The sequence below is a fragment of the Lissotriton vulgaris genome, chromosome 1_1 (genome assembly GCF_964263255.1).
Source record: "Lissotriton vulgaris chromosome 1_1, aLisVul1.2, whole genome shotgun sequence".
In the NCBI taxonomy this organism is placed as follows: domain Eukaryota; kingdom Metazoa; phylum Chordata; class Amphibia; order Caudata; family Salamandridae; genus Lissotriton; species Lissotriton vulgaris.
Genome location: NC_141685.1, coordinates 135940067 through 135956427, shown reverse-complemented (window position 1 = coordinate 135956427; position 16361 = coordinate 135940067). Strand labels below are relative to the sequence as shown.

Here is a 16361-nt window from a genome sequence, read left to right as displayed (position 1 = left end):
TCCCTGGTCTCATTGTAACGCTGACCGGAGCGTGTCCGGAGCAGAGCTTTGCTCGAGGGGAGTTCTTTAGATTATACAAGGGGTCTCCTTCCACCTTATATCGACCTGCCTCTGGTGTGTATTGGCAACTGGGGTTGCATTGTGTGTGTGTAGAGGCGACACCCCTGGGCTACTCCCCCCCTATTAATCTCCTCCTCACCTCCTTTTTCTCTTGCATATGGCGTATTACGCCGAGGAGGGCGACCAGTGGGTCGAATTTAATGAGTATGAACAGTATGAGCCTGAGGAAGAACAGCTGGAGGAGAATTTGGGTGAGGCTCTGGCTACCCACGACCAGAGCTCTGTTAGTAAAGCCCTGATTAAGGCGTTAAAACCTTTTACCAAGTCCCATCATCCAGCGGGCAAGAGGAAGTTTAAATCCTCACGTAAAGGGGGTACTTCTGACCAGTCCCAAGAGCATAAGATAGCGCAGATGGCCAGGTCAGTGATGAGGGACCATGGCTCTATGGCTTATCAGACCTCGGGGGATTCCTCCTCAACACCGCCAGATACTTCAGACTCGGAGGCGGAGTCTTTTGTTTCTAAGAAGAAGTCTCAGAAAACTAAACACACGGCTTTCAAGGCCGATGATAGTCAGGTCCCTAGGAACCTGCTATTTGACCCCAATAATATAATTCACCCTAGGTCCACGGAGTGGGTGCCTTGTGCCGAGTTTGCGCATTATGTTACCAACAACTTGCGCCAAGGCTTCGATAGTGGGGTTCGAGCCACTCTGAGGTCGGAATGTCCAAGACCGTCGGTGACGGGGATGGTGGCGGATGCCCCGGACCTTGACCCTACCATGACAGCATTCATGAGGAAGTTTGCTAAAGACCCCAAAAAAGGACTGGATAGGGCTTGGCGGGGGTGCCAGGACAAGTTACTGGACGTATCTGGACCCCTCACTAAGATTCTGGAGGCTGCTGTCAAGGCTAAGGAACAGGGCGTGCCTCTGGACACGTCTGACGTCATGGAATGGGCCCAACGCGCGATGTGCTTTCTGGGAAACGCTAATGTGGCGCCGTCTACGGAGCGGAGACGCTCTTTTCTTATGCGTATAGACTCCCAATTGGCGGAGATGGCCTCCAACGAACCTGGTTCTCTGGCTAACGGCATGCTCTTCGGAGACAAGTTTGTTAAAGAAATGGGCAAGTACGTTGCCACCTTTTCCGCGCTGGACAAGGCGCAAACCACGATTAAGAGGGTGCTTCACACTGGTGTTTTTGACAGGGCCGGACGCCAGCGAGGTCGAGGGTCCGGCCGAGGTTTCAATCAGACCTCACGCGGAGGTGAGCAGAGAGGCAGAGGCTACCAACGCCCCAACTTCTACCCCTCCCGTAATCGAGGAGGTCGTGGCAGAGGACAGAAAGGAAGCTACAGAGGACAGCATAATAACTCGGGAGACAACTCCTACTCAGGTACGCATTCTTTGTGCGACGGAACACATGGTGTGGGGCAGGTTGGCCTTGTTTATCCACAGGTGGCAAGATCTGACAACAGATCCCTGGGTGTTACAATCCGTCCAAGGGTATCACATAGAGTTTTATGCATCCCCCGCGCAGCGACAAGCGCCCGCGCCACTACATTTTTCCCTTCAAGAACAGAATTTCATAGACGCAGAAGTGCGGGCTTTGCTCAGGAAAGGGGCTATTGTGGAAACTTTGCCGCACGATCACGGCTTTGCAAGCACAATCTTCGTAGTCCCAAAGAAGGACCATGGCTTTCGGTTAGTTTTAAACCTCAGGGATTTCAACGCATGGGTGGTGTATCGACACTTCAAAATGGAGGGCATACACCTACTGCGAGACATCCTGTTAGAACAAGATTGGATGGTACGTCTGGATTTGAAGGACGCTTACCTAACGGTGCCCATTTTTCCACCTTATCGGCGGTTTCTTCAATTTCAGTGGCGCAACACATGGTTCGAGTTTGCCGCCATGCCCTTTGGCCTCTCGTCCGCTCCCTGGTGTTTCACCAAACTGATGAAACCGATAGTTCAGTGTCTGAGGGAGAGAGGCGTAAGGTTGATCATCTACCTCGACGACATCCTGATTTTGGGATGCTCTCCGGAGATTGTTTCGCTCCACTTGTCGTGGATGGTTCACCTCCTTCAGGACCTGGGTTTCCTTTTGAACTTGCAGAAGTCCATTCTGGTACCTGCACAGATTATGGAATTTCTGGGATTCCAGGTCGACTCTGTGAAAGCCCAGTTGCTCCTACCACTCAAGAAGAGGGTGGCAAACAAGAAGGAGTTGAGGAAAGCACTTGTCTCTCTGACAATTTCCTTGAGGACCTTGGCTCGCCTGGTGGGGCTTTTGGCCTCCTCCATCCAAGCGATCTTCCCGGGTCCCTTGCACTACAGAACGATGCAACGCTTGAAGGCTTTACACCTTCGCAAGGGCGTGACTTACGCCCAACAGGTAGTGTTATCGACGGACGCGCGTACGGAGATGAACTGGTGGTTGGAACATTTGGAAGCCTGGAACGGCAGAGCCATTTTTGCGGCCACCTCAGAGGTTGTGATAGAGTCGGATGCGAGCCGATGGGGCTGGGGAGCCCGTTGCGGCTCGGTGGAGACCGGGGGCCAATGGTCCCACGAAGAATTGAATCTCCACATCAATTGTCTGGAGCGGCTGGTGGGTTCTTTTGCGGTGCGGACTCTATCCCCTCAGAAGGTCTCGTGTTGTATTCTACTACGCATGGACCATGTGTCCGCGGTACGGTACATAAATCGCCTCGGGGGCACCAGATCTCGTCTCCTAGCGGAGATTGCCAAGGAATTTTGGCACTATTGCCTGGCCCATCAGATATCGGTAACGGCGGAGTACATTCCGGGGTCTGTCAATGTGACAGCGGATTGGAACTCGCGTTATTTGAGGGATGCCAGCGATTGGAGGCTGCACCCCAAGATTTTCAGGGCCTTGGACCGCTTGTGGGGTCCGTGTTTAATAGATCTGTTTGCCTCGCGACTCAACCGACAGTTGCCCCAGTTTTTCAGTTGGCGTCCGGATCCGTTGGCGATCAGCTCGGACGCCTTTCTTCAATCATGGACGACGGGCATTCTGTATGCCTTCCCCCCGTTCATCATGATCCCGAGGGTTCTGGCTCAGATTCGGAGACAGAAGGCAGAGGTGATCTTGATCTCTCCATGTTGGAAAACCCAAGCGTGGTTTCCGGTCACGATGAGCCTTGCATGCGCACCTCCGGTGCGAATCTCATCGTTCCCAGACCTGCTGACAGACCCTGTGGGCCTTCAACATCCGCTGGTCCTTCTGGATCAGTTGTCTCTCATGGCGTGGAGACTTTCAGGAGACGCTGGCAAGTGCCAGGAGTTTCTCAGGACACTCTCTTCTTCTTGTCACAGGCATGGGCGCCTTCCACCCACAAGCGTTATGAGTCGGCTTGGAGACGATGGGTTGGTTGGTGTAACGAGCGACAGGGAGATCCGGTGGGATCGCATGTCTCTGTGATTGCGAATTTTTTGTCTGATTTGACTCGGTCAGGCTTGGCGTACAGGTCGGTGAACACTTTCCGATCGGCCATTTCGGCGGGGCATCCGCATGTGGATGGCAGACCTGTCGGGGAACATCCACTGGTGTGTAAGGTAGTCAGGGGGATCCGGATGGTGAAACCTCCTCAGCCTAAGTATACAGAGCTTTGGGACGTTTCTGTTGTCCTACGTTTTTTATCGGCGTGGCCGGCGAACGAGGGTCTGTCTAGGAAACAGCTCTCAGCGAAGCTTACGATTTTGCTATGCTTGATCTCCTGCAGAAGATTCTCGGACATTCGAGCACTGGATTTAGCAGGTAGAGTATTTACCCCTACGGGAGTTTCCTTCAAGATTTCAAAACGTACTAAAACACATTCAAAATGTATTTCTTATCCTGCTTTTCCTCACCACAGTAAATTGTGTGTAGTAAAATGTCTGAAGGTATATGAGGACTGTACTAGAGAATTTAGGAATGATTTTGGTCAGTTATTGATTTCTCTACAGAGACCTTTCCACCCAGTCACCAATGCTACTCTGGCCAGGTGGGCCTCCTGGTTGTTGAGCCTGGCGGGCATTGATTCCTCCAAATTTGGAGCTCATTCTGTTAGAGGGGCTATGGCCTCAAAATCCTTTGGTGCCGGGTCTCAGCTTCAAGACATCATGACTGCGGCTGATTGGTCATCTGAATCTACTTTTAAAACGTTTTATCATAAACCTATTGTTGATGTAGCCTCGGTGGTGGTGGAGAGACTTTAAACTAGCATAATCAGAGCCTCCGTGGACTGACATAGAATGAAAAATTGTCTAGCATTCGCGACAAAGAATTTTCAATTCTATTAAGGACACGGAGGCGAGGATTATCCCACCCGAGTTGCCAGTAATGTACTTGGTATATCGATTTGCAGATGTAATGTATTTTGCCCACCCGAATAATGTTATGGCTTGTTGTATTCCTTGAAGTTGGAATAGCCGTTATGACATATTTTCTTGTTTCAGGTGATCAGAACAAACAGACCTGAGTACGACTCCTGCGGACTGAACTGGGTCTCAGCTGCGGAGCGATTTTCCCCTTCGGACAAGAGGATGGGATAGTTGCCACGTTGGGCTCCAGTCTTGGTTGGACTGCGGAAGACATCGCAAAGAAAGAGGAAGGTTCCGGTTTTACATAGACTGTTATTGTACTGGACTGGACTGTGATTGGTGCAGACTTATGGAGGGGGTTGTCCTTCCGGGGTTATGCAAGTTTAAATTTGTTTATTGGCTGCTGTTTGGTCAGTAAAGATAAGAGAAGCATAATCCTCGCCTCCATGTCCTTAATAGAATTGAAAATTCTTTGTTGCGAATGCTAGACAATTTTTCATTCTCATTGAGGAATCCTCAAAAAATTGATGAAAAGCTCCGCTTCTCATGGCCCCTCGTAGTGCGCGTGAACAGCGTGAAGGAGTTCATTTAAAACATGCACCAGAAATTTGTTCGCGCAATCAAGATAAAAAATTTAACTTACTACTAGTAGGGTGACTTTACACCGGTGACGTGTCAGTCGCTCTCATGAATGCCTCTGTGTGCACAGCTACCCGCGCTCCTTCTCCTATTAAACAGACGCCTGTGTCGCCTGTAGTAATGAATCGGGAGTTTGCCGCAGAGGCTTCTGGGTATGCAAATGTTTGTGGCTGGCCACGCCCCCTCCAGTGCCAGCAAGGCTCCTGCAGCAGCCCCATGGTTTCTTGTGCTCTGGATCCAGGCTGTGAAGAGTCTCAAAATACAGCAATAAAGGGAATGTGTGAAGCTAATTTAATAGTGACAAAAAGTGACACTAGAAGACACACTAGAAGTAATGCTGCTGAAATAAACAAAACAAGCATTGGCATAGCCAATAGGTCTTGCCTTTGGGAACTAATAAGTGTAAAGGCAGAGCTATTGAGTTTGTGTTTGTTTTTAAGCTGTGTTGTGCAGAAGTCTGCAGTATGCTGAAATGTTATAATAAAGAAGTGTGAGAAGCATTTTTGTTAGTTTAGTTATGATACAAAATGAATATAATAAAAAACGATTAATTAGAAGTAATGATTTGAGGTTTTTTTTATGTTTGAATGCTGGCAACTTGTATCTGCCTGTTCTAATCGTTGCTTTTTATGGTGTTTATTGTTATAGGGGTGGGTATAAATAACAGGAGAGGAAAGTTAGTTAATTAGTGAGAGTGATAGATTTAGTGAGTTAATTAGTGAGAGATAGTGACAAATTAAGAGAGTTACTAAGAGTGATAAAATTAGTGAGAGAGTTAGTGAGAGTGAGAGAGTTAGTGAGTGAGTTAGTTAGTGAGAGAGAGTTATTGAGTGAGAGAGAGTGAGATTTAGTTAGTGAGAGTGAGAGAGTTAGCAAGTGACTTAGTGAGAAAGAGTTTTTGAGTTAGTGAGAGAGAGTGAGAGAGTTAGTGAGGGAGTTAGCGAGTGAGTTAGTTAGTGAGAGAGAGTTATTGAGTTAGTGAGAGAGAGAGTGAAATTTAGTTAGTGAGAGTGAGAGAGTTAGCGAGTGAGTTATTGAGAGTGAGCTAGTTATGATCACCAATTATAAGTGAAATTGAAATGTCAGAATTTCATTGCTCCGGTTTACTCCACCCAGGAGTAAAGAAACAAACAACAAATCTGGATTGGACCTAACAAGCCTTGGCAACAGCAACCCACGCAAGATGACAAGATGACAAGATGACAAGATGACAAGATTGGCTTCGGTGCAGACCAGCAAAGTCTGAGGAACTCACCCTTTGGAGGGGAGTCAGGGCACATCTGGGGCAACCAGGGAAGCCGTAGAAACAAAGTAGATTCCTTCAGGGGGACCCACTAGACAACGGACTAGGGATCACAAATGCACCTTGAGCGGAAATGCTGAAAGCGGGCCCACGGAACACTCGTGGAGTGTAGGCCCACAATCTTCAAAGCAAAAGGTGCTCAGGGCTTGGACTACAAGTAGCCCAATGCACAACTTCAGGAAATGTCTGGAAGTCTGTGTCCTGTGTCGCAGATTCTTCGGGATCGGTGAGGAGCCTTGAAAATGCAGACTGGCAAGATGCTTCTTTGGTGACTGTTTGAACAGGGGAGTCACTCCTTGACCCTAAGGGAGATTTCTTCCATCTTCCTGTCGATATGGAATGTCAAAGGTCCAAGATATATGTTGCAGAGTTTCGTCCAGGGTAATCTAAAGTCTCAGTGACTGGGTTCCGATACTTATACTAAGTTTTGGGGTTGGACTAGCTCTAGGGTCCCACCTATGGGAGGACCTGGGGAGGGGTGGCTATACCCATCTCCCTTTGTCCAGTTTCACACCAGAGCTGGCTGCCCCAGCAACCGGTTCGAACTGGGAAATGCATGGGCCACTTTGTGTGCCCCAGGCAGTGTCTGAAAAGCATTCACTGAATGCAACCCACCCTGCCCCAATACACTAAAGCCTGCCTGGGGAGGTGCAGGCACCTCCCTGGACAGGAAACCTATTGTCCAGGCCTACCCTGCCGGAGTTTCGTCCAGCAGCAGGAGGTCAGACTCATGTCTGTGGCAGCAGGATCCATTTTGTGATGCCTAGGCTCTTTTAAACATTTACCGGGTATACCAGTGTGTACATGTCTTCTCCCTATAGAAGGGTGGAATTCTACTAAAGAACTCGACCTAATATTTTAAGGGTGTTGTCTATTAGGGAGATTGGGCAATAATTACACGGTAGTGATCTGTTGCCTTTTTTGAAAATTGGTACAATTATGCTTCTGGCCCATGTATCAGGAATCCTTACTAAATCAGGTTATTAAAAATGTTCAAAAGTAAGGTGGGCCAGAATGCCGGGATCCACTTAATCAAGTCTATCGGCAGCCCGTCGGGACCAGGCGCTTTATTGCCAAGACTTTGGTCTATAGCCTCCGTTACCTCTGCAATGTCAATATCTAATGGTTTAGGGTCGCCAGAGATAGGAGTCAATTCAGATTCCGGTGGGGCACAGTAAATAGTTGTAAAATGATTCACCCAGGCCTCACTAGTTATATTACAACTAATTGGCATCAATGACTGTCCCATAGAATGCACATCTCTGACTGCAGTCCATGGCTGTATCATGGAACAGCTATAAGGGAGGGTTTCCGAAAGCTGCAGAGGGGCTCAGCTCATGCTGGGGCACCCTCTCACATAAAACCAAGCACTCTGCCTTCAGGATTTTCGAGGCCTGCCATAGGAGTGACTTATAGGTTAAAATGTGTGTATATATATCATGTGATCAAGGCTCCGCTGAGCCGAAACGTCTGTGACTCTTTCTGCCAAATAAAAACTGTGAAGTACCTCGAGGTCCGTGTCCGGAGTCTACTTGCTGGCTGTGTGAGCTGCGCGAGCTTGTGGGTATACGGAGTACAGGATATATATATATATATGTATAACACTGGGTGTATCAAAGGTTATATTAGAGTGTAAGGAGGTACATCATATTGTCACATGAATTATGTCATCAGTGATGTCACTGACCATGTCATGAATGATGTAATATGTGACATCATCAGCAGTGGATTGCGGGTGCGCAAAATATAGTTAGTACAACTAACTATATAGGAGCAATTTCAATGGTTTTTTAAATGCTAATTCCTAACTATATAAGGCCTGAAACCTATGGTTTTTTCAGTGAATTTCAAAGGTTTTTTATATGCTATTTCCTAACTATATAAGGCCTGAAACCTATGTTTTTTTCAGTGAATATATATATATATATATTACCTACTGGCGGTCGCCAGTAGGTAGTTATAGTTAGTATTGTTTTCCATAGGAAATCCTCAACATTCTATTTGGAATAACTTTGGCCCTGGTGGATGAGTCTTTGCGAATTTCTCAAAGAAGATGGCTAGGTTCGCTGCACTCCTTCCCTGAAAGTTTGGGGGGGATTGGTCAAGTGGGGGCTGAGATATAAGGGGGGTCCCAAAACGTGTTTTCTCAATGTTATTTTCCATAGGACCTTTAGACTCGGCTACAGTTCGAACGGGTGAATGAATTTATCAGAAATTTGCCAAAACTGTAGAGTCTTGTTCGCAGATTACGCTTTTTTTGGAATGGTGTAAATCCGTTCAGTAGTTGTTGAGAAAATTAAAGTTAAAGTCAATTATATATCTATAGGCGTGCACACGTGCGTGCACCCAAGCGGCTGCGCGTGAGCGGAATTTTTTTTGGCTGCGTGACGTCTGTTAACGTTCGATTCGAAGGAAATCAGGAAGTTTTGTCCGCCATTTTGTCACTGCGAGTAAATATATTGTTCATTTCAAAGCGTTGAAACATGGAAAGGGGAGAAGGTAGAGATTGTCTTCCTGCGTAGGTTTTCTCAGGGTGTGCAGTAAGGCCCTTAAACGCGAAAAGATATAATTTTCCCCCGAAAAAAAATACGGGGTGCGCGCACCCGGTCGCGCACACCTATTTACAAGAGTGTGAAAGTGGAGGTAAATCAGAAGTTTGAGTGCTTAGATATAAGGTGGCTCTGAAAAGAGCCCTTGTGTTAATTGAGTGTTTTCTGGAAAGGGGCGACCACTCGGTCCCCCCGAACGTATGGCGGAGTACCACGATCCCCCCGGGAAGCCATCTTAGGCGGGAAGCGAGTCTCGGCTGGTATGCCCGAAGCGGCGTAGCCGGGGCGCGCTTTTTCCCGCCCTAGAGTGGGCTGGCCTAGACACTGACGCGGCTGGCCACGCCCTTGGGGCAGGCAGGGGCGGGTTTACGCCCGCCCTGAAGACGGATAAAAGGAGAAGCAAGACCAGAAGGCATCCTCTTCTTCCTGTGCTCTAAAGCTGCACCTCCTCGCTGCACGTGAGCTCGAGACGGAACGAAGAGCCAATTTTGAGCGTTGTAATCGTTCTTGTTTGTTTTTCAGATACTCTGTTGGAGAATGCCGAAGAAGGCGGGAAAGCGCATGACTACTGACCAGATGCTGCGCGTTCTCATGAAGGAGGTGACCGACCTAAAGAGGCGAATGGATAAAGACGAGGAAGGGGGGCCAAAACGTCCTTTGGCGGGAGCAGCCCCGGGAGGGAAAAACAAGAGGCCCAGGAGGGGAGCAGCTGGGGGAGCAGCTGGGGGAGACATCCCGGGTCCCAGTGCCCCGCTCGAGGCACCCACTCCCGTGCCGGAGGAAGGGAATCCGATTCCCGTTGTGGTCACCCCCGTGTCCAGGGAAGATATGCCGCCCGAGCTGGCAGCACAACTAGCAGCGTGGTTGGGTGAAGGTAGCGAGGGCGCCACGGCTGTCGACGCGCAGGTGCTGATGAAGCAACTGCGTGAGAAACGGGAAGCAGCGAAGGCGTCCACGCCGGCTGCAGCAGTAGACAAGCCACAGGGGACGAGTTCGACCGCAGAGGCAGCGTCCGGTTCAGGTAAGCGGCCATTGCCGATTGCGAGGGACGAGTCAGCACCCTCTCGTAGGGAGAAGTTGGGTCAGCATGTTCCTTTGGCTATTAAAGAGAAGATATGGGCAGGGGAGTATGTAAACATCTTCTCGTTGCTTACTGATCACTATGAGATGGAGCATGTTAAGGGCCAGAAGGACCTCATGCATCCGAGTGTGTGGCGCGCAAAAATGGCCGCCTTTAAGGTAAATGAAAACATTGGCAATTGGGGCAAAGCGTGGGGGGTTTTTACGTCGATCTTGGGGGAACGGAGGCCCGATCTGCTACCCGAATTGCCGACTTATCAGTCACGAATCATGGGGTACTCGATATCACACGAGGGTAATCATTGGTTCTGCTATGATAATCTTTTTAGAAAGGCTAAAGAACATGATAAAAACTTAACTTGGGATTGTTATGATTCTGTGTCATGGTCAAAAATGAAGGATACTGGTATGTTGAAAGTGCCACTAGTAGGGAGTAACGTTGGCGAATCCTCCCGCCAGTATGCGGGGGCGCCCTTTCGATCAGGTGCGGGTACCGACAATTACTCGAGGCCTGCCGGCAATACAGGAAAAAGGGGGGTTTGTTGGAACTTCAACAGGGGTAAATGTACTAGGCCCCAGGGATCGTGCAAATTTAGACACGAATGTAGTGGGTGTGGGCAATCATCCCATCCTGAGTCCACGTGCAGAGCCAAAACGGGTGATAACGGGGGTAGAGGAGGCGCCAAACAGGTTTAACATAGTCCGAGGGGCGCCTTTACCTACCCCGATTGATACCTTGGCTATGATTCCCTGGCTCAGTGAATACCCGGATCGTACTTCTGCTGGGGTGTTGCGGAACGGGTTTTCTTATGGTTTCCGCATCCCAGTGGGTGGACTTTCAGGGTGTGGAGAAATGTAAAAATCAGCTTTCGGTCCTGCAGCATACGACCGTGGTACAGGATAAGATCCGGAAGGAGGTTACTCGAGGTCGAGTCGCCGGCTCGTTTAGTGTGCCCCCGGTTCATAACTTTGTTTGTTCTCCTTTAGGAGTGGTCCCCAAGAAGGACCCGGGTGAGTTCCGGCTGATACATAATTTATCAGCCCCACGTGGTCTTTCCGTAAACGAAGCGATAGACCCGGAAGTGTGTTCGGTGCGGTACACATCCTTCGATGAGGCCGTAGCCATTTTGAATCGCCTGGGGCCCGGGGCGCTGATGGCAAAATCGGATATCGAGTCAGCGTTCCGGTTGCTCCCGGTACATCCAGACGATCAGCGTCTCCTGGGTTTCATGTTTCAGGGTCATTATTACATGGATAGGTGTATGCCGATGGGGTGCTCTATATCTTGTGCCTATTTCGAAAAATTCAGTAGTTTTCTACAATGGGTCTTCACAAAGAAGACGGGTTTCCAACATGTGATGCATTACCTCGATGATTTTTTGTTCCTGGGGGCAGCCGGGGATCCGGAATGTGGTCAGGCCTTGGCCGAATTTTGTGTCTTAATGAATCAGTTTGGCGTGCCATTGGCACCAGGTAAGACTGTGGGTCCTTCTACTTGCCTCGAGTTTCTGGGGATCGAGTTAGACTCCGGAGAAGGTTGTTTTCGTTTACCAGCTGACAAAGTGGCAAAGTTCAGGGCATCCCTGCAAATGTGTATATGTGGATCTAAGGTTAAGCTGTATCAATTACAGCAGTTAGTTGGTCAGTTGAATTTTGCCCTGAGGGTTATACCAATGGCCCGCCCCTTTTCCCGTTCGATCGCTCAAGCCATGGTCGGCCTGAAGGACGGCCATCATCGCACAAGGCTCTCGGCTGAGGTCCGCCAGGACATGCGCATTTGGTTGGCATTTCTGGCGGATTTCAATGGTCGAGTCGTCTGGAACAAACCGGCCATGTCCTCTGAGGAGCTGGGGCTGTGGACAGATTCGGCAGGGAGCATAGGTTTTGGTGCCATCTTCGGCACAAGATGGTCTGCACAAAAGTGGCCGGCATGGTGGCATGACAATGGACTGACAAGTAACATCGCTTTCCTGGAGCTTTTCCCCATTTTGGTGGCCCTGAGAACTTGGCCCGAAGGGTTCAAAGATCACTCTGTGGTATTTTGGTCTGACAATATGACCGTGGTCGAGTGTATCAATAGCCAAGCAGCACGATGCAAATTGATTTTGAGACTGCTCAAGGAAATTGTGTTACTGTGTATGCAATTGAATGTGCTATTCAAAGCAAGACATGTCCCGGGGGTAATGAACCAGGCGGCTGATGCACTGTCTCGTTTTCGTATGCAGGCTTTCTGGGGTTTTCTTCCCACAGCGGACCCGGAGCCGGCACCCTTTCCCGAAGCTCTCTGGTCTCTCGGTGCCCCGAACTTCGTAACCTCGTGGGAGAGAGTTTAGCACCCAGGACGAGGAAGGCATATGAAGGGGCGTTCCGGTCCTATTTAGCCTTTTTGGGGACTGATAGAGAGGGGCTCTGGGGCCAGGAGGAATGGGTGGTGAATTTTCTGATGTCTTTACATCTGGCTGGGAAATCGGTGGCCACGGCTCAGAGGCATCGGGCTGCCATTTCCTTTGTTGCTAGGGCTCATGGGATCCAGGACCCGACAGCGTCTTTCGTCGTACAGAAAGCGCTACGTGGGTGGCAACGCCTGGAGGGTCGCAGAGTAGATGAGAGGCGCCCGATAGTTTTGGATAGGTTGGCCCAGTTGTTAACCACACTCCCTGCTACATGTTCATCTCAGTTTGAGACAGTGTTATTCCGAGCCGCTTTTACGCTGGCATTTCATGGGGCGATGCGGGTAAGCGAATTAGTGGCGAGGAACAAGCAGGATGTGACAGGAGGTTTGTGCCAGGAGCACGTTCAGATCAGAGGGGAGACAATGACTGTCTCATTTGTCAGGTCCAAGACCGATCAATGTGGGATGGGTGACTGCATAATCATACGCAGGATTCCCGGGTCCTCCATGTGCCCGGTAAAGTGTTTAGAAGATTACTTAGCACGAAGGGTGGCATCATGGGGGGGACCTTGTTGAGACACGCTGACGCCACCCCACTGACAAAGTTTCAGTTTCAGCGGGTGCTTGCGATGTCGATTGCCGCTGCGGGCTCGAACCCGGGCGAGTTTGGGACCCATTCCTTTCGGATAGGGGCTGCTACAGAGGCTACAGCCAGGGGTCTGAATGTGGAACAAGTTAAACGGGTGGGGCGTTGGTCCTCCAATTGTTATAAAAGGTATGTGCGGTTGCACATGTTGTGAAGCTGTAACGATGTACTCACGCTTCTTGTTTTTGTTTGGTTTTCAGTTGCGCAAGCCTACGAGGCGGGGCGGACTATGCAGTCGGCCCAACACCGGGTCAGCGGTCAGACATCACTGGCTGTGAAAAAGGAGGTGTGGGTCGTGGGCCACTCATACGTGAGGCGTGCCGCGGACGTATTCAAGGCAGGTGACATGATTCACGTGGCTGGGGAATACGGGTACAGTGTGTCCTTCTACGGAAGAGGCGGTCTCTGTATTGACCAGTTTCAATCATTTTTCGAGGGTTTGTTAGGGCGGACGAGGTCACCGCCGTCTGTAGTCATAGTACATCTTGGGGGCAATGATTTGGTCACCACTGGTAGACGACTTCTCCTTGAGGCGATGCTTTCCACTGTAAGTTGGTTAGCGAGGAGAGTTCCAGGGTGCACAATTGCGTGGTCCCATATGATCCCACGAAAGGTATGGCGGGGGGCTATTTCTGTTCCTGCTTTGAATCATTCTGTTAGAAAGCTTAATAACAAAGTGAGTAGGTTGTTCCGTTCCAAGACACTGCATTATATTTCGCATGGGTGTATTAATGATGACAGTATGTATTTGGGGGATGGTGTGCATTTGTCTCGGGTGGGGAATGAGTTACTCATAGGAGACTTCTTAGCATGGCTGAAGATGTTATAACATGACCTTTAGGTAGGAGTTTTGTGGGGGGTCCGGATAGCCGGTCAACTATCCGGCCTGTGGCGGTAAGGTCATGATCGGTGAGCACTAATTGGAAGATCCCTATGAGTGGGCGTCACCCAACACGGATGGGAGCGCTCGGGGGAGGTGGCCATTGGCCCCTCAACGGGGAGGCGGTCCCTTCTAAGGAGGGGTCGCCGAAAGAAAAGGAAGGCGGTTAAGGCCCCTTCCTGGGTAGGAGGGGTTACAGCCCCCTCCTGGGGAATTTCCCGGGGCCAGGACGTCTGCGACGGCAGATGTGGTAAGTTGTGTGGGGTTTGGGGGGGGGGTCTACGCTACCTTCTAGATACCTCACACGAGTCCTCGTACGACCTCTAAGTGGCGTCGAGTTTTATTGGGGCCCCCGTCAAGTCAAGGGAAATTGGTAATTGCACTTGAGGTACGCCTCTGGGCCGCTCCTCACAAGTGAGGGCGATATTTCTGGGTTAGGGATCTTGACACCGGTTACGACCTTGCCGTTGGCCCTTAAACGTTAGGATGTACAATTTCAAAATTTCAAGTAAATGTTTTGTAGGATGTTAGTTCGGCTAGGAGAACCTTTGTATTAGAGAATCTGTTAAGGTTAGCCAAACATCGCAATGTGGTAATGAAATTGTACATTAATATGAAACTGTTGATTTAATGTTTTAATTTTGTTTCATATTTTAATAAATACGGCCGGGAGGGTCACTCCCTCCCTCATCCAAAAACTTCAGAACTGTTTCCGGTTTCCCATCCTTTGGGGATTGTGTTGAGAGGGGGTGGCGGGTATCTCAGTCATATGGAAAGGGGCGACCACTCGGTCCCCCCGAACGTATGGCGGAGTACCACGATCCCCCCGGGAAGCCATCTTGGGCTGGAAGCGAGTCTCGGCTGGTATGCCCGAAGCGGCGTAGCCGGGGCGCGCTTTTTCCCGCCCTAGAGTGGGCTGGCCTAGACACTGACGCGGCTGGCCACGCCCTTGGGGCAGGCAGGGGCGGGTTTACGCCCGCCCTGAAGACGGATAAAAGGAGAAGCAAGACCAGAAGGCATCCTCTTCTTCCTGTGCTCTAAAGCTGCACCTCCTCGCTGCACGTGAGCTCGAGACGGAACGAAGAGCCAATTTTGACCCACCCACCAGCCCCTGAGGACAGCAAGTGGTTTTGCATAAAGTTGATGAATAACTCTGATTTTCGTTTACAGGTTGTGGTATTATCGTGATGATTTTGAGTATGTAATAAAGAATGGCGATTTGTGTTATGTTTCGCGAATAAAGATATTCTGCTTTAGTGTTCATCGGTAAGCATGCTTTTATTAAAGTTGTAGTTGCCACTGTGTTTGTAGTTTAGTCATTTAGTTAGCATTGTCGTATTTATTTTGGTCGGGCGGTAAGGTCATGATCGGTGAGCACTAATTGGAAGATCCCTATGAGTGGGCGTCACCCAACACGGATGGGAGCGCTCGGGGGAGGTGGCCATTGGCCCCTCAACGGGGAGGCGGTCCCTTCTAAGGAGGGGTCGCCGAAAGAAAAGGAAGGCGGTTAAGGCCCCTTCCTGGGTAGGAGGGGTTACAGCCCCCCTCCTGGGGAATTTCCCGGGGCCAGGACGTCTGCGACGGCAGATGTGGTAAGTTGTGTGGGGTTTGGGGGGGGGTCTACGCTACCTTCTAGATACCTCACACGAGTCCTCGTACGACCTCTAAGTGGCGTCGAGTTTTATTGGGGCCCCCGTCAAGTCAAGGGAAATTGGTAATTGCACTTGAGGTACGCCTCTGGGCCGCTCCTCACAAGTGAGGGCGATATTTCTGGGTTAGGGATCTTGACACCGGTTACGACCTTGCCGTTGGCCCTTAAACGTTAGGATGTACAATTTCAAAATTTCAAGTAAATGTTTTGTAGGATGTTAGTTCGGCTAGGAGAACCTTTGTATTAGAGAATCTGTTAAGGTTAGCCAAACATCGCAATGTGGTAATGAAATTGTACATTAATATGAAACTGTTGATTTAATGTTTTAATTTTGTTTCATATTTTAATAAATACGGCTGGGAGGGTCACTCCCTCCCTCATCCAAAAACTTCAGAACTGTTTCCGGTTTCCCATCCTTTGGGGATTGTGTTGAGAGGGGGTGGCGGGTATCTCAGCCATATGCATTTATAAGTAAGTACCAATGCAGAGCCTGATGTTGCAGAGGAAGATTCTGTTTCCCTCATTCGTGAAATGAACACCGTCTCTCCTATAGACGTCTTGCATGTGGTATCGCAAGTTGTTGTGGTAAATAGAACCCATGCTATAATCTCTGAGGAACGCAGAAACAGATTTATTTACATGTCTCCTTGCTTTCTCAAATTGTGCACAATGGTGATTGGACCAATTCCATTTCTGTCTTTGGCATATATTGGAATATACCAAGGCAGATCAAGGAAAAAGTGTCATCAATTGTCGAAAGGTGTCTTTTAGTAGCATTTCCAGACCTACCCCAGTGATTGTGCCTAGATCGTTCCCACCACAGTGCACAAT

At 49.5% G+C, this 16361-nt stretch overlaps 1 protein-coding gene across 1 annotated transcript; it reads left to right on the top strand.

Annotated features, from left to right (window-relative positions):
• The first annotated feature begins 217 nt into the window (after positions 1-217).
• LOC147737788 (uncharacterized) lies at positions 218-4548 on the top strand. Its single transcript, XM_086935357.1, has 2 exons — positions 218-1457; positions 4526-4548. The coding sequence occupies exons 1-2, from the start codon at positions 218-220 to the stop codon at positions 4546-4548; spliced, it is 1263 nt and encodes a 420-aa protein (XP_086791483.1).
• Positions 4549-16361: the final 11813 nt, after the last annotated feature.

Bases quoted from the DNA above. Each gene is read 5' to 3' on its own strand.
- LOC147737788 (XM_086935357.1), top strand. From the start codon at position 218: ATGGCGTATTACGCCGAGGAGGGCGACCAGTGGGTCGAATTTAATGAG. The intron at 1,458-4,525 runs GTACGCATTCTT...TTCTTGTTTCAG, and splicing joins GGGAGACAACTCCTACTCAG to GTGATCAGAACAAACAGACC.